This window comes from Nyctereutes procyonoides, unplaced genomic scaffold (assembly GCF_905146905.1).
Source record: "Nyctereutes procyonoides isolate TBG_1078 unplaced genomic scaffold, NYPRO_anot_genome, whole genome shotgun sequence".
Lineage (NCBI taxonomy): Eukaryota > Metazoa > Chordata > Mammalia > Carnivora > Canidae > Nyctereutes > Nyctereutes procyonoides.
In genome coordinates this window covers 35592607-35613366 of record NW_026575047.1, presented here as the reverse complement: position 1 = coordinate 35613366, position 20760 = coordinate 35592607, and the positions used below count along the sequence as shown (strand labels likewise).

The 20760-nt window shown below is 47.8% G+C and overlaps 1 protein-coding gene across 1 annotated transcript in view; it reads left to right on the top strand.

Annotated features, from left to right (window-relative positions):
- Positions 1-14621, top strand: part of TMC3 (transmembrane channel like 3) — a 37546-nt gene extending 22925 nt beyond the window's left edge. Inside the window, exons 12-22 of the mRNA XM_055326602.1 lie at positions 663-741; positions 2014-2259; positions 3124-3252; positions 3508-3575; positions 5010-5138; positions 7347-7457; positions 8122-8247; positions 8901-8979; positions 10043-10085; positions 11420-11675; positions 12811-14621. Of these exons, the coding sequence (XP_055182577.1) occupies positions 663-741; positions 2014-2259; positions 3124-3252; positions 3508-3575; positions 5010-5138; positions 7347-7457; positions 8122-8247; positions 8901-8979; positions 10043-10085; positions 11420-11675; positions 12811-13651 (2107 nt within the window). The 3' untranslated portion in view covers positions 13652-14621. The remainder of the gene's footprint in view (positions 1-662; positions 742-2013; positions 2260-3123; positions 3253-3507; positions 3576-5009; positions 5139-7346; positions 7458-8121; positions 8248-8900; positions 8980-10042; positions 10086-11419; positions 11676-12810) is intronic.
- The last annotated feature ends 6139 nt before the right edge of the window (positions 14622-20760 follow it).

Sequence of the window (20760 nt, the reverse complement as noted above, 5' to 3'; positions counted from 1 at the left end):
TTCCAAAGACTGGAAGCTCTGGGGAGGCTGGCAGCAAGCCTTGGCTTGCTGGCCAGCTGATCCCACCTGCTCACCGTGGCCCGCAGTCCCCCAGAACAGCTCACCACTCAGCCTGCATTTCAGAAGCAGCCCCTAAGATCCTGAAGTTGTTTTCTGCCCCTCGCAAACTGTGTGCACCTGAGCACCTCGCCTGGCCCTCCCCATGGTTCCAGCTACTTGTCCCTTAAACAGGGGTTATAATACATGCGCCTCACAGAGTCGTGAGATTCAAATGAGATCCTGCCTGGGAAATCACTATATTCACCAGAAATCAGAACATGAGGACACCTAATCCACACTGCACTCAGAACCCTGCTTCCTCAGCTCACACTCTTTCTGCTACACAAGTGGTTTTAAATTGCTGACGCAAGGATGGGCCGCAGTGGAATCACCCGGGAAGGCTAGAAAGGGGTCCCCAGGTCCGATCCAGACCGATAACAGCAGAATGGGTTCTGGAATTCTGTATTTCTTAAATGCCCCTCCCTGCCATGATTCTGAAGGAAACCATATGTGGCGGCCACTGACTTGGCATGACCATGATAGTCACTCCTAACTGGTGGCACGTCCAGAACCACGGGCTTTCATGTGGTATCTTGTCTCTCAAGGTGGACTTGTGCTTTCAGGGTCCTTGTGCTCTACCTGGGGAACCTCTACAGCCTGATCATTGCTCTCTTGGACAAAGTTAACAGCATGAACACTGAGGTGAGTGCCCATTCCTGGCAGAGGCCCACTACCCACCCCCACTGCCACACATGCACACACACGTGCACACATACACACAAGGGCCATCCTTGTGGACATCATCACTGCTTATACTTGCATTTCCTACATCACATTCAAAACTCAACTCAGCTGTGGTCTTCTCAAGGTAAGGAGGAAAGAATTAGCCCCATTTCCAAGATAAAGAAACCAAGGACAGGATTTATTGGTAGTGAGTGACCCTGCTGGGAGAAGAACTTGGGTCTTTTGAGTCCCACTCTTTGGGATAGGGCCACACTATTTCTGTCAGTTCCAACAAGATAAGCTACCTGGGTGCCAGAGTGCCTCAGTCAGTTAAGCATCTGCCTTTGGCTCAGGTCACGATTTCAGGATCCTGGGATCGAGCCAAGCATTGGACTCCCTGCTCAGTGGAGAGTCTGCTTCTCCCTCCTCCTCTCCCACTGTGATCTCTCTTGCTCAAATATATAAATAAAACCTTAAAAAAAATAAAAACAAAAACAAGCTATCCACAATGGTTTCAAGTGATCCCAGGATGAGAGATAGACTGTGGGAATCATTTAGCAAATTTGGGAGAAAATGAGCACTCATGGGGAACAGCTCAGAGTGGGTCCTCCATCCCAACCCCGCAGAGGTTTCCACTCACATCCCAGGGTGGCTTTGGAGCCCATCGTAAACCTGTCCACCTGTGAGTTCATCCCATGTAGTAGAGGAGGGGGAGGTAGGGAGGACCAAGAGGATTCTCAGGGTGTCAGCCCACACCACACCAGGCCAGACTGTGACATTCCCAAGGCTCACGGGGCAGAAGAGGCCACAGAGAGAGCAGTTCTGCATCCGAGCCTTGGTGTCGCATAGACTAGGTCCCTGCCCACCACTTGCTAGCAGACCCGGCATGTTCCCCTTCATGGAGCTGAGCATCAAGCTCCTCATCTGTAACAAGGGATAATGAGTCTGACTGATGCGCTTGTAAGGGCAAGAAGATACACCATGTGTCAACCTAGGACAGGATCCAACGCTCACTAAGGTCCAGTAAATACTGGCCATTAAGACCCTGTGTTCATTGTTCAGTCCAGCTGTGAAGTGGCTGGTCATCCAGCAAGGTGCAGGTAGGGACAGAAGAGAGACAGCTGAAGACAGAGAGACGGAGAAAAAGAGAAAGAGATTATTCCCAAGCAAGGCAGAGACATCTTTGATGTTTATGATGCTTCTTTACAAATATGTGGATAATCTTTTTTTCTTCCTTCCCTACCTTCACAGGAAACTGCCACCAAAAATAACACAAGCCACTGGATAGAGTCTACCATCTTCTTTGCTACCAGTACGGTCGCTGAAGAAGATAAATGGTCCACACCTGGGCCTGAGATAGGGCTCGGGAGAAACAGCACGTGGGGCCCAGATGAGACCAGTGTTCCAGCTTACACCTTGCCTCTCTCGGAGGCCAACAAGACCACCATCTACACCCAGAATCCACAAGACCAGTGCTGGGAGACCTACGTAGGGCAGGTGGCTCCCTTTCTGCCTTATAAAGGCCCTCCTCCACACTCATCATCTCATAACTTAATTCTGGAGTGTCATCCTCTCTATCTTGTTGGAAAGAAGAATAAGATTCAGTGAGGGTTTATGATTCTCTCAAATTAATAGGAACAGTCAGCATAAGGACTCATGCTGTGAACTATGTGCTGGTCCTGGGTTTTTTTTTTTCTTTTAAAGATTTATTTATTTTAGAGGAGAGAGTGCAAGTGCTGATAGGGGCAGAGGGAGAGGGAGAACCTCAAGTAGACTCTGTACTGAGCGCAGAGCCCAAAATCGGGCTCAATTCCATGACCCTAAGATCATGACCTGAGCGGAAACCAAGAGTCAGACACTCACCCGACTAAGCCACCCAGGTACCCCTGCCAGCCCTGTTTTAAGGGCTTGGTCCTCATGAGAATCCTAGTATCCTCCTCATAGGCACAGTGGGTAAACTGAGGCTCAACATGTTAAGTAAGTTGCCCAAGGACCCAGATATTAGAAGAAAGAAGGAAGATCTGAACCCAGGCATCTGCCTTCCACACGGGATCTTGTACAGAGAATTTTAGCCCCAAGGTCCCCTGAACTTGAATCATTGACCTCAAGTGGTCTCTGGTGGCTCAGAACCACAGACCTTGGGTTCTCTCCTGGTTTCGTGTAATGTTGGCCTCAGACATCAAAATCCAGATTCAAATTAACAAATACTTACTGAGCACCCATGATGTGACAGACATGAAGACGCTGTGGGTGGGACCCAGCAGCTCAGGCTCACGGAGTTGGCAGAGGAGGGGGCTGTGCAAGAAGAGGTGGACGGAGGCAACGCAGGCCATGGTAGTGCTAAAAGAGTCTGTGTTCCAGGAGATGCTGAAGCTTTCCATCATCGACATGCTCTTCACCGTGGCCAGCGTCCTGCTCATAGATTTCTTCCGGGGACTTTTTGTCCGGTACTTAAGTGACTACTGGTGTTGGGACCTGGAAAGCAAGTTTGTAAGTGAGATGCACAGTCCTCTGGGGAAGTTCATATGGCTAGATCCCCCTCTCCTGACATTGCTGAGAGAAACACAGGGACGGGACAGGGTTGGGGGGCGCAGGGCTGAGTCTTCTTTTCATTCTGACACTGTTTCCTGGGCAATCTCCCCATGTCTGTGGGAGCCAAGAATCCTCTGCATGTGACTATCATGACCTGGCTTGGGCAGAGGACCGTGGAATCTTTTTAATCCAAAAGTTCATTTTCTTTTCTAGCCTGAATATGGGGAATTCAAAATAGCAGAGAACGTGTTACATTTAGTCTACAACCAAGGGATGATTTGGTAAGTACCGAAGTTTCTTCTTACCTTTTCTTTACAACTCATCTGGGTTAAGATTTTGATTTACTTGGTCTGGATGGGACATGCCTGTTATAAACAGCCATGAGAATTAAATAGAACACAAACTGTTCTTAATGAAATCATCTTACAGGTATAGTCATGTTCATAACAGCTTTCTAAGCATTTTGCAGAAAGAAACAATAGAGGAAATAGTCTGTGTTTGGGCCAGTATTGATCACAGCCAAAAAAAAAAAAAAAAAAAGAAAAAAATCTACAGGGGATCATTAGAATAAGCATCTGGGGAGGATCTAGATACAGCTGGGAGGAGAGGCTGCTGAGTCCCCAGAAGGAGATCCAGGAGTGGCTGTGTCACAGCTGGGGCCAGGCCTGCCCTCGGCACCCCACTCGCCCTCCACGTGCCACCCTGTTTTCACTGAGGCTGGGCACATGGCCATCCTCCAGACTGACAGACCAATCCTAGGATGAGGCCAGAAACTTGGGAAATTCATTCACACAGGGCAACTCCTAGCCAAATGCACACAGTGCTATTTGTTAGAATAAAGCAAGTGAAGACAAAGAAGTTTCCATACTTCTTAGATGCTCCATACATTCAGAAAATACAATCTCTCCATAATCATTCAGTAAAGATGCACGAGGAATAGAGAGGCATCAAGTAATATTTCTTCCATCAGATTCTATATCCTTATAGTCCATCCACTCTGTTTTGCAAAATTTTCACAAATACAGTATTAAAGATAATATGTAACACTTATGTAATATTTGCTAGATATCAGGCACTTTGATAACTACATTAATCTCACGTCATCACCAGAAGAAGAGGGGTGAGTGTAGTCCATAAGATACTTGGCGAGAGAGGCCACATTCATATACCTTTTATTACAGCGTATCATTATCATTGTTCTGTTTTATTATGAGTTATTGTTAATTTCCTACTGCGCCTAATTTATACATTAAACTTGATCATAGGTACATATGTATGTAGAGGGAAAACGGGATATATAGAATTCAGCTCTCTGCTGTTCTGAGCATCCACCGGGGTCTTCGAACAAACCCCTGTAGGTAAGGGGAGGTGACTGTAAAAGCAAAAAAGCAATGATCCTCTTGGGATTTCTTGCTATTAATGAATGCAGGTACTAAGGACTGTCTTTCGTAAAAGCGGAGTGGTGTAACACACACTTTTGGACAGTGGGGTAAGGGTATTTGCCCCTTGCCCGTGGTGAGGAGGAAGACAAGCCCGTGGTACACCTGTAAGCAGGGGATGCTCTACATCGGGATCCCTCCTCACCTGCGGAAGGGACTGCCTCCCCCCCACTAGCTGGAGGGCAGGCATAGGGTCTCAGCCCCCCCAAATCTCAGAACCATAGGAAGCAGGAGGGGAACACATGCTAACTAACCAGCCTTCCTCTGTGGCTCCAGGATGGGGGCCTTCTTCTCCCCATGCCTCCCTGCATTCAACGTCCTCAAACTGATTGGGCTCATGTACCTGAGGAGCTGGGCGGTGCTGACTTGCAACGTGCCTCACCAGCAAGTGTTTCGAGCCTCCAGGTCAGTGAGAACTGAGGCTGCACCACATGGAGAGCTGAGGCTGGCCACGCTCTCCTCTCCCGTACGGTGGTCTCCCAGCCGTCCACCTGCAAAACTCTCATGTCTCCCCTCTGAAGCCACTTGTAGTCCCCTCTCTCAGATTTAATCATTGGTCTTTTCTTTTTCTTTTTAATATTTTATTTCCTTATTCATAAGAAACACAGAGAGAGGGCAGCCTGGGTGGCTCAGTGGTTTAGCGCTGCCTTCAGCCCAGGGCATGATCCTGGAGACCCGGGATCAAGTCCCAGGTCGTGCTCCCTGCATGGAGCCTGCTTCTTCCTCTGCATGTGTCTCTGCCTCTCTCTCTCTCTCCTCTCTGTGTTTCTCATGAATAAATAAATAAATAAATAAATAACATCTTTTAAAAAAATAAACTTAAAAAAAAAGAAACAGAGAGAGAAGTAGAGACATAGGCAGAGGGAAACCTGATACAGGGCTCAATCCCAGGACCCCAGGATCATGCCCTGAGCCAAAGGCAGATGCTCAACCATTGAGCCGCCCAGTAACTTTTTACTGGTTAAATAACCCCTTAGAAAATGCACTAAGCATAAATGTCCATCTTGATGGATGCTCACAAGCTAAATGCATGGTAACCAGCACCCAGATCAAAAAATGGAACAAGAGTAACACTAAGAAGCCCCACCATGTACTTGATTCCACTTGCTACCAACCTCTCAGGGCATTAACAGTTCCTGGTTTTTCCTGCACTTAAGTGAAAGTGCACAAAGTCCGCACCCTTTGGTCTCAGGCTTCTCTGCCTCAGTGTTGCTCTGGGAGACTCATCTTGTGGAAGAAATGTCTTTACCCACGCTCCTGGTGGGCGCACCATTTGCTCCCCACTGTGAGTGTAATGAATAACATTGCCCTGAGCATTCTCCTCCTGTGCTTGCTGGGAATACACTCAGGGTGCTGCTGCCGGCTCCCAGGGCTTGCACGTGCCCACCTCCAGCAGACAGGGCCTGAGAGCTTTCGTCTCCTCTAGCAGCCTTGTAGGAGCACCTCAGATGCCCCATAACCTTGCCTTCTTCTCTTCTGCAGTTTCATTTTAGCCATTTTGATAAATTCATAACACATTTTGAACACATTGATTAGAGCCCTGTTGGTTTATTTTGACATAAGAGTTATTTATGTGGGTGTATGTCAGTGGCTTTCAAACCTTTGACCATAAACTACCGGCATGACAATGTATTTATATTTTATCTGGTAAACAGGACACATACAGGCATATATTCATTCATATGTATATTTGTATGTTTTTGTATATATTTATATGTACATACATATATATTTATATATGTATATACACATATATAAATGAATATAAATATATATACACACTGTATATAGTATATGTGCATATTTGTTATATTCATTCATAAATATATATGTACGTATAGTATATACAGAATGTTTTACAAATTAACAATGTTTACTTGCTTACTACCTTCTACGTGCTCTGATATTTTCTATTCTCTTCTAGTCCAGTTTATTTCATTAAAGAGAGAGACAAAGAGCGCTAGCTGATCATCTCTAGATTGACCGCCCTTCCTCTTTCCAGAGCTGTGTGCAGGGCCTTGCCCACCAAATAGATTGGAGCCGTCCTTGGGGAGACCTGGGCAGCCAAGCTCCCTAAAAGCAGCATAGAGTTCAGGTCCCAGGGCTTCATCTGGCAGAGCAATTACCCTGAGCAGCCAGTAGCAGAGAGGAGAAGAGGTTGGGCACAAAACACATTTAAGCAAGAGAGTCAAGAATCACCCCAAAGGAACCTAACCATCCTCAGACGTAGGAGACAAGTTCAAGGCTGGGAACAGAAGAGGGGGTCAGGGGAATAGGAAAAAAGCTCTGAGGTTTTTCCATGAACCAAGCTTACTTGGGGATGACGATGGGTTCGCCACTCCCTTGGCTTGAAGTGGACAGGTGTTCAGCAAATGTCTAGAAGATGAACAGGTTGGGCTGAACCTTCAACGAAGTCCTTTTGGGCACCTGTTTCTAGTTTGCTAAGCTGCCTGTGACCCTGTGACAGACCTTTTCCTAGCTAACAGCTGGAGGAGGATTTTTCTAACTATACAGAGTCAGAGCTGTGGTTCTGGTGTTGGTTCTTTGGGCATATGCATCATTGGCCACTGGCCGTAGAAGGAACTCAGCATGTGGCACGTGGTTTCTTTGCAGATCCAACAACTTCTACCTGGCGATGCTCCTGTTTATGCTCTTCTTGTGCATGTTGCCAACCATTTTTGCTATTGTTCGGTACAAGCCATCTCTAAATTGTGGCCCATTCAGGTAAGTTAAGCGGCTGATGACCAGCGTGGCTGGGAGGGGAAGGGCCCCTGAATTGAAACGAATTCTCCTCCTGACTGATAGAACAGGTCAGCAGCAGAGGAAGACCTTGAACTCCCAGCCTGTGAATCCAAGACCAGTGCTCTTTCCTTGACAGCAGGCTGCCCTCAGAGAGGATCACCTCTGTGCTCATCTTGAAAAGATACAGCTCCTTTAAAAGTACAGTGGGCAGTGGCATAGCTCCTGTGCTATGGAGAAATTCCACCTGGCCAATCTTTCCCTTCCAGAACTCAGGAAGCTCTTATTAAAAACTAACCCACACCACCTATGTTATTTATCTAACGGCATCAAAGCAGTGATTTCTAGACTTCTTCACCTTAACATTTGCTTGAGATCAGTTTTGAAACTATATAGGACATTTAGAGTCTATGTTTCTATACATTTTTAAACACCCGCAAACCATGACCACTGACTCCCCCTTCAAATCTAGTATTAATCACACCATTAGTTTATAAAAAATCATCTTAGGATAATTGTGTATCTTTCACATGTGGATATTTGCCCCACCTTTGAGGACTGGACTCTAGCCCTATAGCTGTTTCTTGATGGCTTCGCAGCCTCCTTCTGCCAAAAAGCAATCCAATCTGGAGTTCTGTCTTTCTCTCAGTGGACAGGAGAAAATGTATGACATCGTATCAGAAACCATCGAGAAGGACTTCCCCGCTTGGTTTGGCTCTGTAGTGGGGTACCTCAGCAGCCCCGTGGTCATCCTGCCGGCTGTGTTGCTGCTTTTGTGAGTACTGCACACAGCCTCCCTGCCAGCTTTGGGGGACTTCTGTGCCTTCAGCCAGCAAAGGAGCACCACTTTCCAATAATCATATAAAATCATTGTATTCCCTGCAAAGTCACGTACAGAGCTGGATGATCCAGGCAGAGGCTGAATCACACGGGAGCCAGGGAGGTCCATGGCAGCCCATTCAGGAAGTCACTAGGGCCACAGCTTTGGGGCTTGAGTGCCATTATCATTGTCCTATTGGCCAGAGGTTGAAATAATCAAGGGGTTTTACAATACAGCTAAGTAGCTTCTGCTTGTTTTTGACTTAGAAGAAAACTACAGGGAGCGGGTCAGGCACTCATAGCATGATATGCTGTAAAACACCCCTCAGGTCCCCGTCCCGTCCTTATGTCCTTATATGACCCTGCAGAAGTCCACATCAGGGAGATCACAAGTTAAAAAGAGAGGAGGAAGGAAGGCAGCCCCCTCCCAGTGGCTCTGGCCAGCTCCGGCACTCACTCACACCATCGTCCTCAGGGTGGGGTGGGGGTTGACTCTCCAACATGGGACCTGGGGGCCTCTGGTTCCCTCCCACCAGCCTGGTTGGGAGGGTGTCCTGGGCCGCCGACACCACGTGGGGCTCACTCATGGCCCGTGCTCTCCTGTTCCAGCATGCTCATCTATTACCTTCAGAGCATCGCAAGGTCCTTAAAGCTCAGCAACCAGCAGCTCCGAATGCAGATCCAAAACGCAAGTATCGCATCCTCTTTGCTTTGTCATGTGTGTCAGTCACACGACAGGTCTGGCCAGCAAGGGAATACAGGTGAGGTCCCGTTTTCAAATTACAATGACTCTTGGCTACCCTGGGTGCATAAGGCCCTGCCTCCCCCAGGCTTCACAGAGTTATTTCTAAGAATACCCAGGGACAGCTCCTATTTGCTCAGGAACTAGCAAACTCAGGCTTTCCTCCTCCCCCAGGGGCCTTGCTGATGCCTCGAGCACTTCAGCGCCCTCTTGCAGCTGCCCCAAGGCTTCAGAGTGCTGGGTTCTCTGTGCCAGACCCCAAGGAAGGAGAAAGGGCCCCTTCTCTAGCATCTGAGCCCTTGCACTCTGCTTGGACCTGAAGACACACCTTTTTCGTGACTTGTAGACCCTGGTCATCATTATCCCCTCTCCCATCTGGGACTTCACTCTCAGAATGGTCAGAGGGAGACCGACAGGTCCTGTCTCTGCACACTGCAACCCCCCAACCCCGCCCCAGGCCAGGACTGGGGAGGCAGGGGTGGCACCGGCCCTCATGCTTATGCTGACCCTGCCCCACATGGCGGGGAGTGGGTGGCCCCCTTGCCTCATCCCTGTCCCAGAACTCTGTGCAAGAAATATCTGCCTTCTTCAGTTTTAAAAACATAAGCTCCCATGAATATCAATTCACATAAAGAAACAGTTCCAGCAACAGTCAAATAAGAAATGAGTTTGGAGCTGCAAAGGGCATTTTGGGGGAGAAACATACATCTTCCATGTTGTCGATCTCTATTTTTCTCTTGTATCTCAGGTTAACCATATTGGCAGAGTCTGTACACGGTCTTAAGGTAAAACTTGCTAGGTTAAACTTCAGGTGTTGAGTGTCAGCATTTCTCATTCAGCTAACAGGTCTGAGTCCCAAGTATGCCGTCCCCAAGTGACAGCAGTGGTAGGTCATGACCCAAGGCATGAGCAATGACACAAATCTCCCCCCACCCTCCACCCAAGAATAGTATTATTATTTCTTCCTGCTAAATCCCAAACAAACACATGCTTATCATTTGTATTTTAGGCCAGATCTGAAGATAAGAAAAAGGTCGCTCAAATGGTAGAAGGTAAGCATAAACGAAAATGCCAGGTGTCTCAATTGGGGACTATATTTAAAAACACAGCAGTTTAAGGTATACCACCAGTAAAAATTCCTGATAAACTGGCTTTCACAATTAATGACGCACGATAAAATAAAATCTAGGGATATAAATATTGGTTTAAATTTACAATTTTTACATCATACCCAGGCCTGTGAATAACACCAAAACAGGTCTGAAATCAGAAGGAAGTTTAGTTTTGACGTAGGGAAGAAAGAGAAACAGAAAATTGGAGAAAATCCCTAAGAATGTCTGTACTTCTCAGTGGCCATTTCTTCCTGGCAAGACCCCCGTACTCCCCCGCCCAGGTCTCTGCGCCGGAATCTAGCCTCCTACAGGCATGTCCTGGCATCCCCCACCCACACACAGGGTGGTGCCAGATGGGCACCCCCAGCCTCGAACACGACAGGTGCACCTTCTTTTCCCACATTCTCCAGCAGCACCTGGACAAACCTGTTCCCACTAGGCTCCTTGAGGGAAGAGAAAAGAGCCTCCTGCAGAAAGAAGGGAAACAGAAAGCAAGAGGCTGGTGAGGCCAGAAGGGAAGCAAGTGGGCAGGGATGGCCAAGAGAAACCTGTCTGTCTACCCCTTGGGGCCACTGAGAGACCCCATGGTGAGCTGGAAGGATCAACGGGCAGCATTAAAATGGCCAATCTGTGTCTGCTTGAACACATAGCTAAAGCGAGAGATCTGTTCCCCTGGGGAGTGGGGGGGGGGGCGGTGCTGAGCAGGAGCCACCAGCCCTGAGGGGGTTAGGTTTGCCCCACCGCCTTGTCAGAAAACAGCCTCTGCACAAAATACTACAGAAAGGGACTCCAGCTCACGCCATCAAACCCCACTGAAAGTCAAGTACTGTGTGCCAAAGGGACATAGTTAACTTTAGCTCACATCGTCTTCAAAACCGAGGGTCTCTGGGACCTCTCTTAGGAGGACTGGGGAAGTATCTGATGGCTGGTTTTTAATTTCTTCTACATCTTCTTTCAGAATGCTCTGTGAACTGCTTCCCAAAATTACAATTGTCATATCGGCTTTATTATATGCATGTAGAGATAAACCACCAGAGCCCCAAAGCTGGTGAACCACCTGCTTTGTCTCTGGGGGGGGCGGGGTGTCAGATGGCATCTGTAAAGCCTCAGGGTTCATGTGAACGCACGCTCCCTCCAGGCTCCAGCTCCCTGTGAAGAAATGATCTGAGTTAGGGAATGTTTGTTGCCCGCGGGATAGGTGTAGCTGCAAACACATACAATTCTTTGCAGACCCAGAAGACCTCCTCTTCTCACATCCCACCCTCTCCCTGCAGCCCGGATCCAAACCCAAGAGGAAAGCAGCAAGAGGCTTCCCAAGGACGGTGACCCCAGCAGCCAGACGTCCTCAGCTCACTCGGCGACGCCCCAAAGCAATGGCACTGTGGTCAGTTTGGATACATCCAACAGCAAGAGTGGCAGGGTAGGGACTGTTGGCCAGCGCACGCCCCCGAGTCCCCAGTCAGGCCTCAGCAGTCCCAGCTGGTCTCTTCCTGGCACCTCCAAATCCAGGCCAGAGCAGGAAACTCACAGGTGAGCTGACCCACCACATAGCAGGACACCTGCCTCCCTGCTGTGACACCTGTCAGTGAAGGCCCAGGGGCCATCAAGTATAGGATAAAGAGCTCTTAGGGATCTGAGGGCCTTAGCAATTGCAGGGAGGCAGGGCCATCAGATTCCAGGTCTACCAGAAGGCCATGAGGCCAGCTGGTACTGAGAAGGAGTGGAAGGGCAATGTGATCAAACAGGACAGTGCTCCTCCTAGGCCTTCTGACAGATAACCTGTGAGCAAACATTCCTGCCAGCCTAGGGTATGCACTCCTCCTATAGCCCAAGGGGGAAAAGTGTCTTTTAGAATTGTTATATCTTTTACCTTTTTAACTTCACACTGGCCATATTATTGGCAAGATCTTCTATATTTTAGGTGTAGGCTGGCCAAGTAAGTGGCAAGTTGTCTCTGTAGGACATGGGGTCAGGTGTGTGAGCCTTACTTACACATAGGACATCACTGGAACCCCTGGATTTCCTTCACAGAGGTAGAGCTTCTGGAAGGATGGACTGACCCGAATGCGTATGGAGAGTTATACTGGATCTGAACGTAATACGGTGAAAAGAACACAGATCAAACACAGGGGTTGGGGTTTGTTGGGGTCTGGGCTTTTTCCGTCCAGTGATGAGGTTAGCAAAGGACTTGAAGTCCTGCTACAGGGGAGTTGTCTTCACGTATCTGTAGGGTCTTGACAAGGAGGAGGGAGGGATTCCATTGCACTGGGTGGGCCCCAGGCAGGTTGGTCAGAGCAGCTGGACAGCTGCCTGGACAGTGCTCCTAACGTGCTCTCTACAAATGTTATTCCCACCGTGTGCTCCTGGACAAGAGGGGGCTTCCTCGTGAAATAATTCAGCAAAGCACTCTTGGCCCTACCCCTTCCAGGGAGCATCACTGTGCGCATCATTACATTAAGGGCTCTAAGAATTCCAGGAGTAAAGACATCCATTTAGCCCCATTCCCCCAATGCACCTGCGCATCCATCCACAGAATGTGCAGGAACACTTTGGATCGTGCGTCAGGGCACTGGCAGAGAGCGCATTGCCCTTGCTCTCGGTGCTCAGAAGGCACGGGCTCAGCCGGTGCCCACAGCCCAGGGGCTTCACCACCTCTGTCTTGCAGGCATCTCCGTGGTTGGTGCGCCAGCACAGGGGACCAGCACCAGGACACATCCTGCTCGCCCACGCCGCTGGCAAAGCACACCAAAGACATCCACCAAAGACATCCTCTTTTCCGAAAAGACTTTCAGCAGATCAACGCTGCTCTTTGTGGTCCAGGGCTCTCCACCTCAGTGCCACACGGTCCTAGGTCCCATGCCCCCAGATACTACATCATTAATGAACGAGACTCTCGCAAAAATACCCACCCAACTCTCTGGCCAGAAAGACATTTCAGGATGGATGCCTTAGGGGACATCGTTGAGAGGTACCCCAGGAACACGCGACGCCGTGTGTCCCGGGCCCCCCGGCAGGACCGCTCTCCACAGCTGAGTGAAGAAGAGGAAGATGCCCCGGAGAGAGAGGTAGTCGAATGGTCTTTCCACCCACAGCCCCTGACAGGTCTCCAAGGGGCCTTTTATGTTGGCAAAAAGTCAGAGAGTCAGAGCCTGGGCCCTGAGCACCAGGGAAGGATGTACTACACGTCCTGGAACTATGGTTCTGAGGCTCCACTTGACAGGCTGACGTATGTGCAGAAAAAGCCACGTTCCCGGAATTTCCAGTATGCACAGCGCCCCCCAAAGCTCCGAGGCCAGCCCAAGGTTAAGCCATCCCTTGCAGAATCTGATTCCACATCGGCAGCGTCCAGCAGCGACCAGCAGAGCAGCAGCAAGGACCAGTATCTGCGGGCCACCCACAGCCAGGGCAAATTCCCAAAGTCTTTGTGCGAGCTGGGCAGGAGGAAGGCCATGTCCAGGCAGGAGCTGATTGCTGATCTGAACGACCTGACTTGTTCCAACGTCTAGGGGTTTCTCCTGGCATCCCCGTCAGAGAATCGGGGCCCTGCTGGATGCCGGTGTGGTCTGACAGCGTACGGTCCCCACCCTTCTGGAAGGAGACACGAACACAGAGTCCTGAGACACAGCCTCACCTCCCTCTTCTCCAGCAGCCGCATGCCAGTGGGCAGCATCCAGTGCCTCTGGAACATTAGGCTGTCATTTCAGAACCTCCATCCTTTCCCTCCATTTCGGGGGACACACATCCGAGGCAAGCCAGACAGCTCATCCGGATGGCTGCACCTCTTCTGAGATGTCTCTGCCCGACCTCCATCCTGTGTGTGCGCTGCGTGTACTGCCGTGCCTGGGATGTCTGTTTTAGCACACAGAACTCAGTCCTCCCTGATAAGCATCCAGGAGGGATGTGTCTGCCCTTCGAGATTTCACTGTGCTTCTCTGGTTCACATGAATGATCAGCTTAGGAATGACAGGAGGAACTAAAATTTGAGAGCCTATTTTACTATATACCAGGCTGCTTGCATCTCTTTGTTAATGATTCAGGGACCCTGGGATGGGAGGCAGCAGAATCTTTAAGGCATCGTGATTCCTTTAAGGATGGGAATCAATCTGGTTTCAGGCTTGGCTGGACCTGAGGATCCTCAGGATCCTCTATCTTTTTACCTGTTAGCATTCCTTGTTGGTTGGCTTCATTTTCCCCTGCTGGTGACAGGCTTCCTCCAGGCAGTGGGGGGAAGAGGAATTCACAGCCACAGAAAATACCAGGCTTATGCCACCCAGCTGACGAGCCTGGGGGAAAGAACAAGGTGTCCCTCCACACTTCATGCCATCTTCACCTTAAAGGCTGGTATGCCTTCTGTTGGGCGGGCTTCTGCAGCAGCTTCTGAAGCAGCGTGGGTCAGTCTGCTGTGGTCAACCGAAGGGTGTCCCCTATTCCTGTCTCTGAGACCCTTCTTTCCACTCTAAATTGTGTCTTTCAATTTTTGTCTCCTCCATCAGCCTGAGTGCCTGTAGAACAAGGCATTGTTTGTTTATGTCTGCATCCTCAGGAACCAACACATAATCAGCATTGTACTCAGTCTCTATGGCTGTGTGACACTTTGTGGTTTAGAGCAACATGCATTTATCATCTCAGTTTCTGTGGGTGGAGGGCAGACACAGCCTAGCTGGGTGCTCTGCTCAGCATCTCAGGCAAACTGTCACCAGGCAACTCATCGGAGATGAGGGGTCCCCTCTGAGCAGCCGCCTGTGCTTATTGGGAGAATCATTTGCCTGAGGCTGTGGGAGGCCCTCTGCTTCCCTGCTCCATGGCCCTCTCCCCAGCACGGCTGTTTGCACCTTCAAGACCAGCAAGAGAAGCCCCTTCGGCTCTGAATCTCCTTTTCCAGGAACGTCCCTGGAGCTTAGAAAAGACCCCACCTGATCAGGTCAGGCCCACCCAGAATAATCTCCCTTTTCATTACTTCAAGGTTAACTGGTCAGAGACCTTAATTACATCTACAAAACCAGTTCATCTTGACCATATAACAGAGCCTAGTCAAAGGAGTGAAATCTCATCCAGCACGCTCAGCAGGAGATTACATGGGGAACGGACGTCAGGGAACAGGAATGCTGGGGGCCGTGTCAGAATGCTGCCTAACACAGATACTTGTTGAATGCCAATGGGTGGGTGAACAAAATGAATGAATTACACTAATGAATGATTGCAAATGACGGGGCGAAGGGATTACCATCCAAGATCTACTGCCAATTCTAACCAGAAAGGAGAGTTCAGTGTAAATAATGTTGCTTTAAAAACAGACTCAGATGAACACTCCTCCCCAAATGCATGACAAGAGGCTGCGTATGTGTTCATATTTTCATGAAATATGACATATTTTCAATGTAGGTCAAAGCCATGAGAGATCCCAGGGGTCACAGTCCGTTCAGGAAGAAACATTCTGCAACATCATGGCAACATGTGTTTGTCATAGGGGCACCCACAGTAGCAGGATAAGGGTCCTCTCTTCCAGGTGTTTAGTCTAGGGGTGAGGCTCAGAGCAACTTGGAGACCGAGACATACTTTGGAAAGGCCCAGCCCTACAGGAGGACCGTGTGTCTGCGAGGCACTCCACCAGCAGGCCAGGCAGGCTCTGCATCATTCCCAAGGACACACGAATGTTGCCAACACACACCCACGGCAGCAGGTGTGTGTAGCACTTTTCCCAGAGCATAGCTCACCTGCACACCTCACTCAGTATCGGGCTCTGTCTTTCACCTAGAGAAATCTGAAAGATACAGAATAATACAAAGCCTGGTGTGAGGAGCACCCCTATTCATACTGTGTCAGCCACCGCTGCTATGTTATCTTATTTCCACCTGGTCACTTTACTATTATTAAGAAAATATTACAGATATCATCAAAGTGCACTATAATCCCCACACATAGATCACACTCCTCATACTGCCAAGAATTTGGTGTATGTCCATTAAATTGTTTATAGTTGGGATGCCTGGATGGCTCAGCGGTTGAGTGTCTGCCTTCGGCTCAGGGCATGATCCCGGGATCCGGGATCCAGTCCCACATCGGGCTCCTTCCAGGGAGCCTCCGTCTCCCTCTGCCTGTGTCTCTGCCTCTCTCTCTCTCTCTCTCTCTCTCTCTCTGTGTGTGTGTGTGTCTCATGAATAAATAAATAAAATCTTAAAAAAATAAATCGTTTATAGTTATATATGCTATGTATGTAAATATGTACATCTAAACATCCATGAACAATGTGCAAGCATGTTTTACTCCAGAAAATGCTATCATAAAGCATGTATCATCCTACATCTTTATGTTTGACGTCTGTGATAAAATGTATCGATCAAGCTCCCTGCATACTATTTCGCCATATGAATAAACTCCGTATCTATCCATCTCCTATGTGTGAACATTGAAATCATCCCCACCTCAGCTAAGAATGTTGCACTCAACATCTTTGATAAGGCTTCAACTGCGCACGTGCTGGTGCCGACCTGGGAGTGGATGCTGGTGCTGCAGGAGGGGAGATCCTGGCGCACACCGGCTGCTCCTCTGAGTCTCCAGGAGTCCAGACCCCCATGCAAACTCCCCCTGCAGACCACGAGGGTCACTTTGCTTCCAGCCCTACCCAACCCTGATATTCCCACCCTATGTAAAATTTTGCCAACCTGCCGAAAAAAATTTAAAAAGCCCAAGTTATTTTAATTAATTTGCATTTCCCTGGTTGTTAGCATCCTCCTGTGTTGATTGGCCATCTGCATATTCTCTTCTGTGAACTGATGGCCGACCGCCTTTGCTGGGTTTTCTTTTGGCAGAGGCCACCAGCTCCAGGCTTTCGTCAGCTGCAGCCCTGCAGGAAGCTTCGCACCTGCACCATCCAACACCTTCTCCTAACTGACGCTCCCCTACATTCCTTTGGCTCCCAGCCATGATCTCTGTGGGTGGTGGGTGTGGTGATTGACATCTGTCTTTCGATCTCACCACCAGTGAGGACATGACCTACACTATGATTAAAAATCTCTTCTAAAAAGCCCTATGGAACAAATTCCTTTCGGCTGTCAGAAATCCTAACAACCGCCTCCATTAACTATGGAACGTGATCTCCTCTTGATAGGAACGGTCTGGTAAATATCCCAGTAACCTAATGACGCACTCTCTTGGCCACTGCTTATGCCTCCAAAGTCACGAAGGCTAGAACATTTGGAGAAAAGTCTTTTGTGCATCTTTAAAAGACTCATTTCTGTAGTCTGAGGGGTATTTATGCTTTGCAGCCACTCTGTATACGTGCTTGTGTGTGTGTGTGTGTGTGTGTGTGTGTTCCCTCTTTGTAGGGTTTGTAGATTGTTGAAGTTCTGATTTTACTCTTTGCCCATTTCCTGGTCAATACTGTGTATCCTTAGGGGAAGGAGGATGTGGTCAAGTGTCAGTAAGCCCATGCACTTCAGAAAAGGAAGTGGGTGAGGGCCACGGCTCTGCTCCTTACTAGCTGTCAGGCCCGGTGTACCCTATGTAATTCAGTTTCCTAACCTGTAAAATAGGATTGTGGTCTGCACCTCCTAGGGCTGGGCCCTTGTAAGGGTTGGAACAGCACAGGTGAAGTGCTCAGGACTCGGGCTGGCAAGTACACCTCAGTAACAATCAGCTGTTGCTAAGAATAAACAAACATACACATGCTTTCAGGAGATTCACTTGTGTAGACAGCACCTGCCTGAGCTCACATAATAAATATAACATAATAAACACCACAGTCTAAGTGGAAAGCAAATACTCCACTCAGGAGCTTCTAGGGTTGGAGTGCTTGCATATGTGGCACTCCCCTCCGTGCTCTGGAGCTGGTTTGGGGTGGACACCGCCAGGCCCCCCCACACTGTACACACCTATTTAAAATTCACCTAGGACTTCAGTGGGGTCTGCTGTGATAGCTGGGTTACTTCAGAGGCCTGAGGACCTTGTGGAAGGGCCTCTGAGCAGTGGAGACTACAGACCACCCCCCAACCTCCTTTGCCTCAGCTCTGAATTACAGCCCCAGGCCCCACTGAGCAGCTGGTCGTTGGGCGGACCTCCCATGCCCTGCCCAGCCCGCTGCTCATTGTGCCTGCCAGGCCTCCACAGACCAGGGGTTTGCCCGAGATTGCCCTGACCTCACCAGTCCTCTGCTGCCAGCTTGTCACAGGCCTTGGGGTTCAACAGTTTGCCCCTCCAAATATTTCATCTACCCAGTACTTCCCATCTTCTAAGAGTAAACATTAAAAGCTGTTACAGTACTAAAAAAAAAAAATTCAAAACCAATACTCCATTGATAAAAATAGAAATCTCTTTAAGCGTCTGATGTCAAAAGGAAGTCACTTTGTATAACAAGACTTACTTTCCTTCAGCTTGTTTGTTTTCAGAGTGTTTTATCACCCCCCCCCCCAAATTCTGATAGGCCCCAGCCTGACCAGGTCTCGAGTTGCAGCTCTACAGAAATAGTCTACACTGAATTTTTCAATAAGGCTTTTTTAATTTAAAAAGTCTTACATGTGGGTGCCTGGGTGGCTCAGTGGTTGAGCGGCTGCCTTTGGCTCAGATCATGATCCCAGGGTCCTGGGATCAAGTTCCATATCAGGCTCCTCACAGCAAGCCTGCTTCTCTCTCTGCCTCTGTCTCTGCCTCTCTCTCTGTGTCTCTCATGAATAAATAAAATGTTTTTTTTTAAAGTCTTACATGTTGGTAATTAAAATAATTAAACAGTATATGATGATATAAAATTTAAAAAGCAATGTCCTTTGGCATTATTCCCTACTGCTCCCAATTTATTCTCTACCTTTCTAGAAGTCAATCTGCTAATCAAGTAGATGTATAAACATATACAAACATCTCTAGTGATTTCTCTCTCACTCAGGATATATACATATATGACATATTATACATAAAAATGTATTGTATGCTAAGCACCAGTCTAATTGTTATTCGTCTATTACAACCTGTGACCCACTTGTTAACTTTATGAGTTAGTAGTACTATTATTCATTTTCCAAAGGAGGATACTAACATCTGCAAGGATCAGTGACTTAACCACAGTCACAGCTAGTAAGTGGTGATGCTGGGATCTGAACCCAGGCAATCTGAGCTGAGCACCGACTCTCTTACCTACAGTACTCTTGTCCTGCAATTTACACATTTGGACTTTATAAAGTCCTTATGTGTGTGTGTGTATACATATACACACACACCTTTATATATATATTAATATATTTTTATATATACTTTTATATATCAATATACTTTTATATATATAAATATGATTTTATATATATATAAAAGACATTTGATGGGAGGGATAAGAACTTAATATTAAGCTATGTTTAAAGTTAAGTTTTATTTTTATTTTTTTTTTAATTTTTTTTTATTTATTTATGATAGTCACATAGAATGAGAGAGAGAGAGGCAGAGACACAGGCAGAGGGAGAAGCAGGCTCCATGCACCGGGAGCCCGATGTGGGATTAGATCCCAGGTCTCCAGGATCGCGCCCTGGGCCAAAGGCAGGCGCTAAACCGCTGCACCACCCAGGGATCCCTAAAGTTAAGTTTTAAATACCATTTATTTCCTTTGTAGAGAATAAATTGCTCTTGGTTAGAATAGTCTATTCATATCAACTCTATTTCTAGACTGCTGCCTGAGCTCTAGGGAGCATTTCCTGTTCCAGCCCCATGTTCCTTCATCAACAGTGTCACACTGTTTCAATGGCTACATAATTTTCTACCAAATGAAAGTCCTATCACTTTCTTTACTCTATTGACAAAGACTGTTTCCCGTTGCAAGATCAAACTTACCTGTCTTTGTGCAGGAGGTATTAGGTCAGAACACAAATAAACTAAAATTTTAAGATAGCTTGTTTTCTTCCCATGAACTTACACTCCGCCCTCCGTGTATAAAAAAATTGTTTCTCCATCCACTTGCCAACACAGGGAATTAAAAACCTCTTCCTATCGACCCATTGGATGGGTATGCATGTGCCCTCTTGTTTTATTCAGGAATTCCCTAGCTATGAAAGTTCTGTATCTTTTCATGTCTTTATTCCCCCTGTTAATTTATTTCTCTGCAGAGTATCCGTTCACTTCTGATGTATTTGTTTTGTCTTCTGGGTTGTCTGAAAATTTCCTAATAATTTATAAGAGCACTTGGTACACGAAAAAAATTTACTTTCAGCCAAAATATGCTCCAATTTTTCCTTCAGACTATTACCTAACTTTTTTAAAAAAGATTTTATTTATTTATTCATGAGAGACAGAGAGAGGCAGAGACACAGGCAGGGGGAGAAGCAGGCTCCCTGTGGGAAGCCAATGTGGGACTTCATCCCAGGACCCCAGGATCACAACCTGAGCCAAAGGCAGATGCTCAACCACGGAGCCAGCCAGGTGCCTCTTTACCTAACTTTGTATAGTATTTTTGATGTCCTTAATTTTTTTAAAAAAAAGTGTGGTTACCTTATTATTTTTTTCTTTTATGGCTCCTAGAAACACCTACACGCGTCACTTCACTTGCCCATCACAATGGCACACAGAGACACCTATTAGTGTCCCATTTCCCCTTGGAGCAGGCTGAGTCTCCAAGAAGTTACGAGACTTGACCCAAACCACA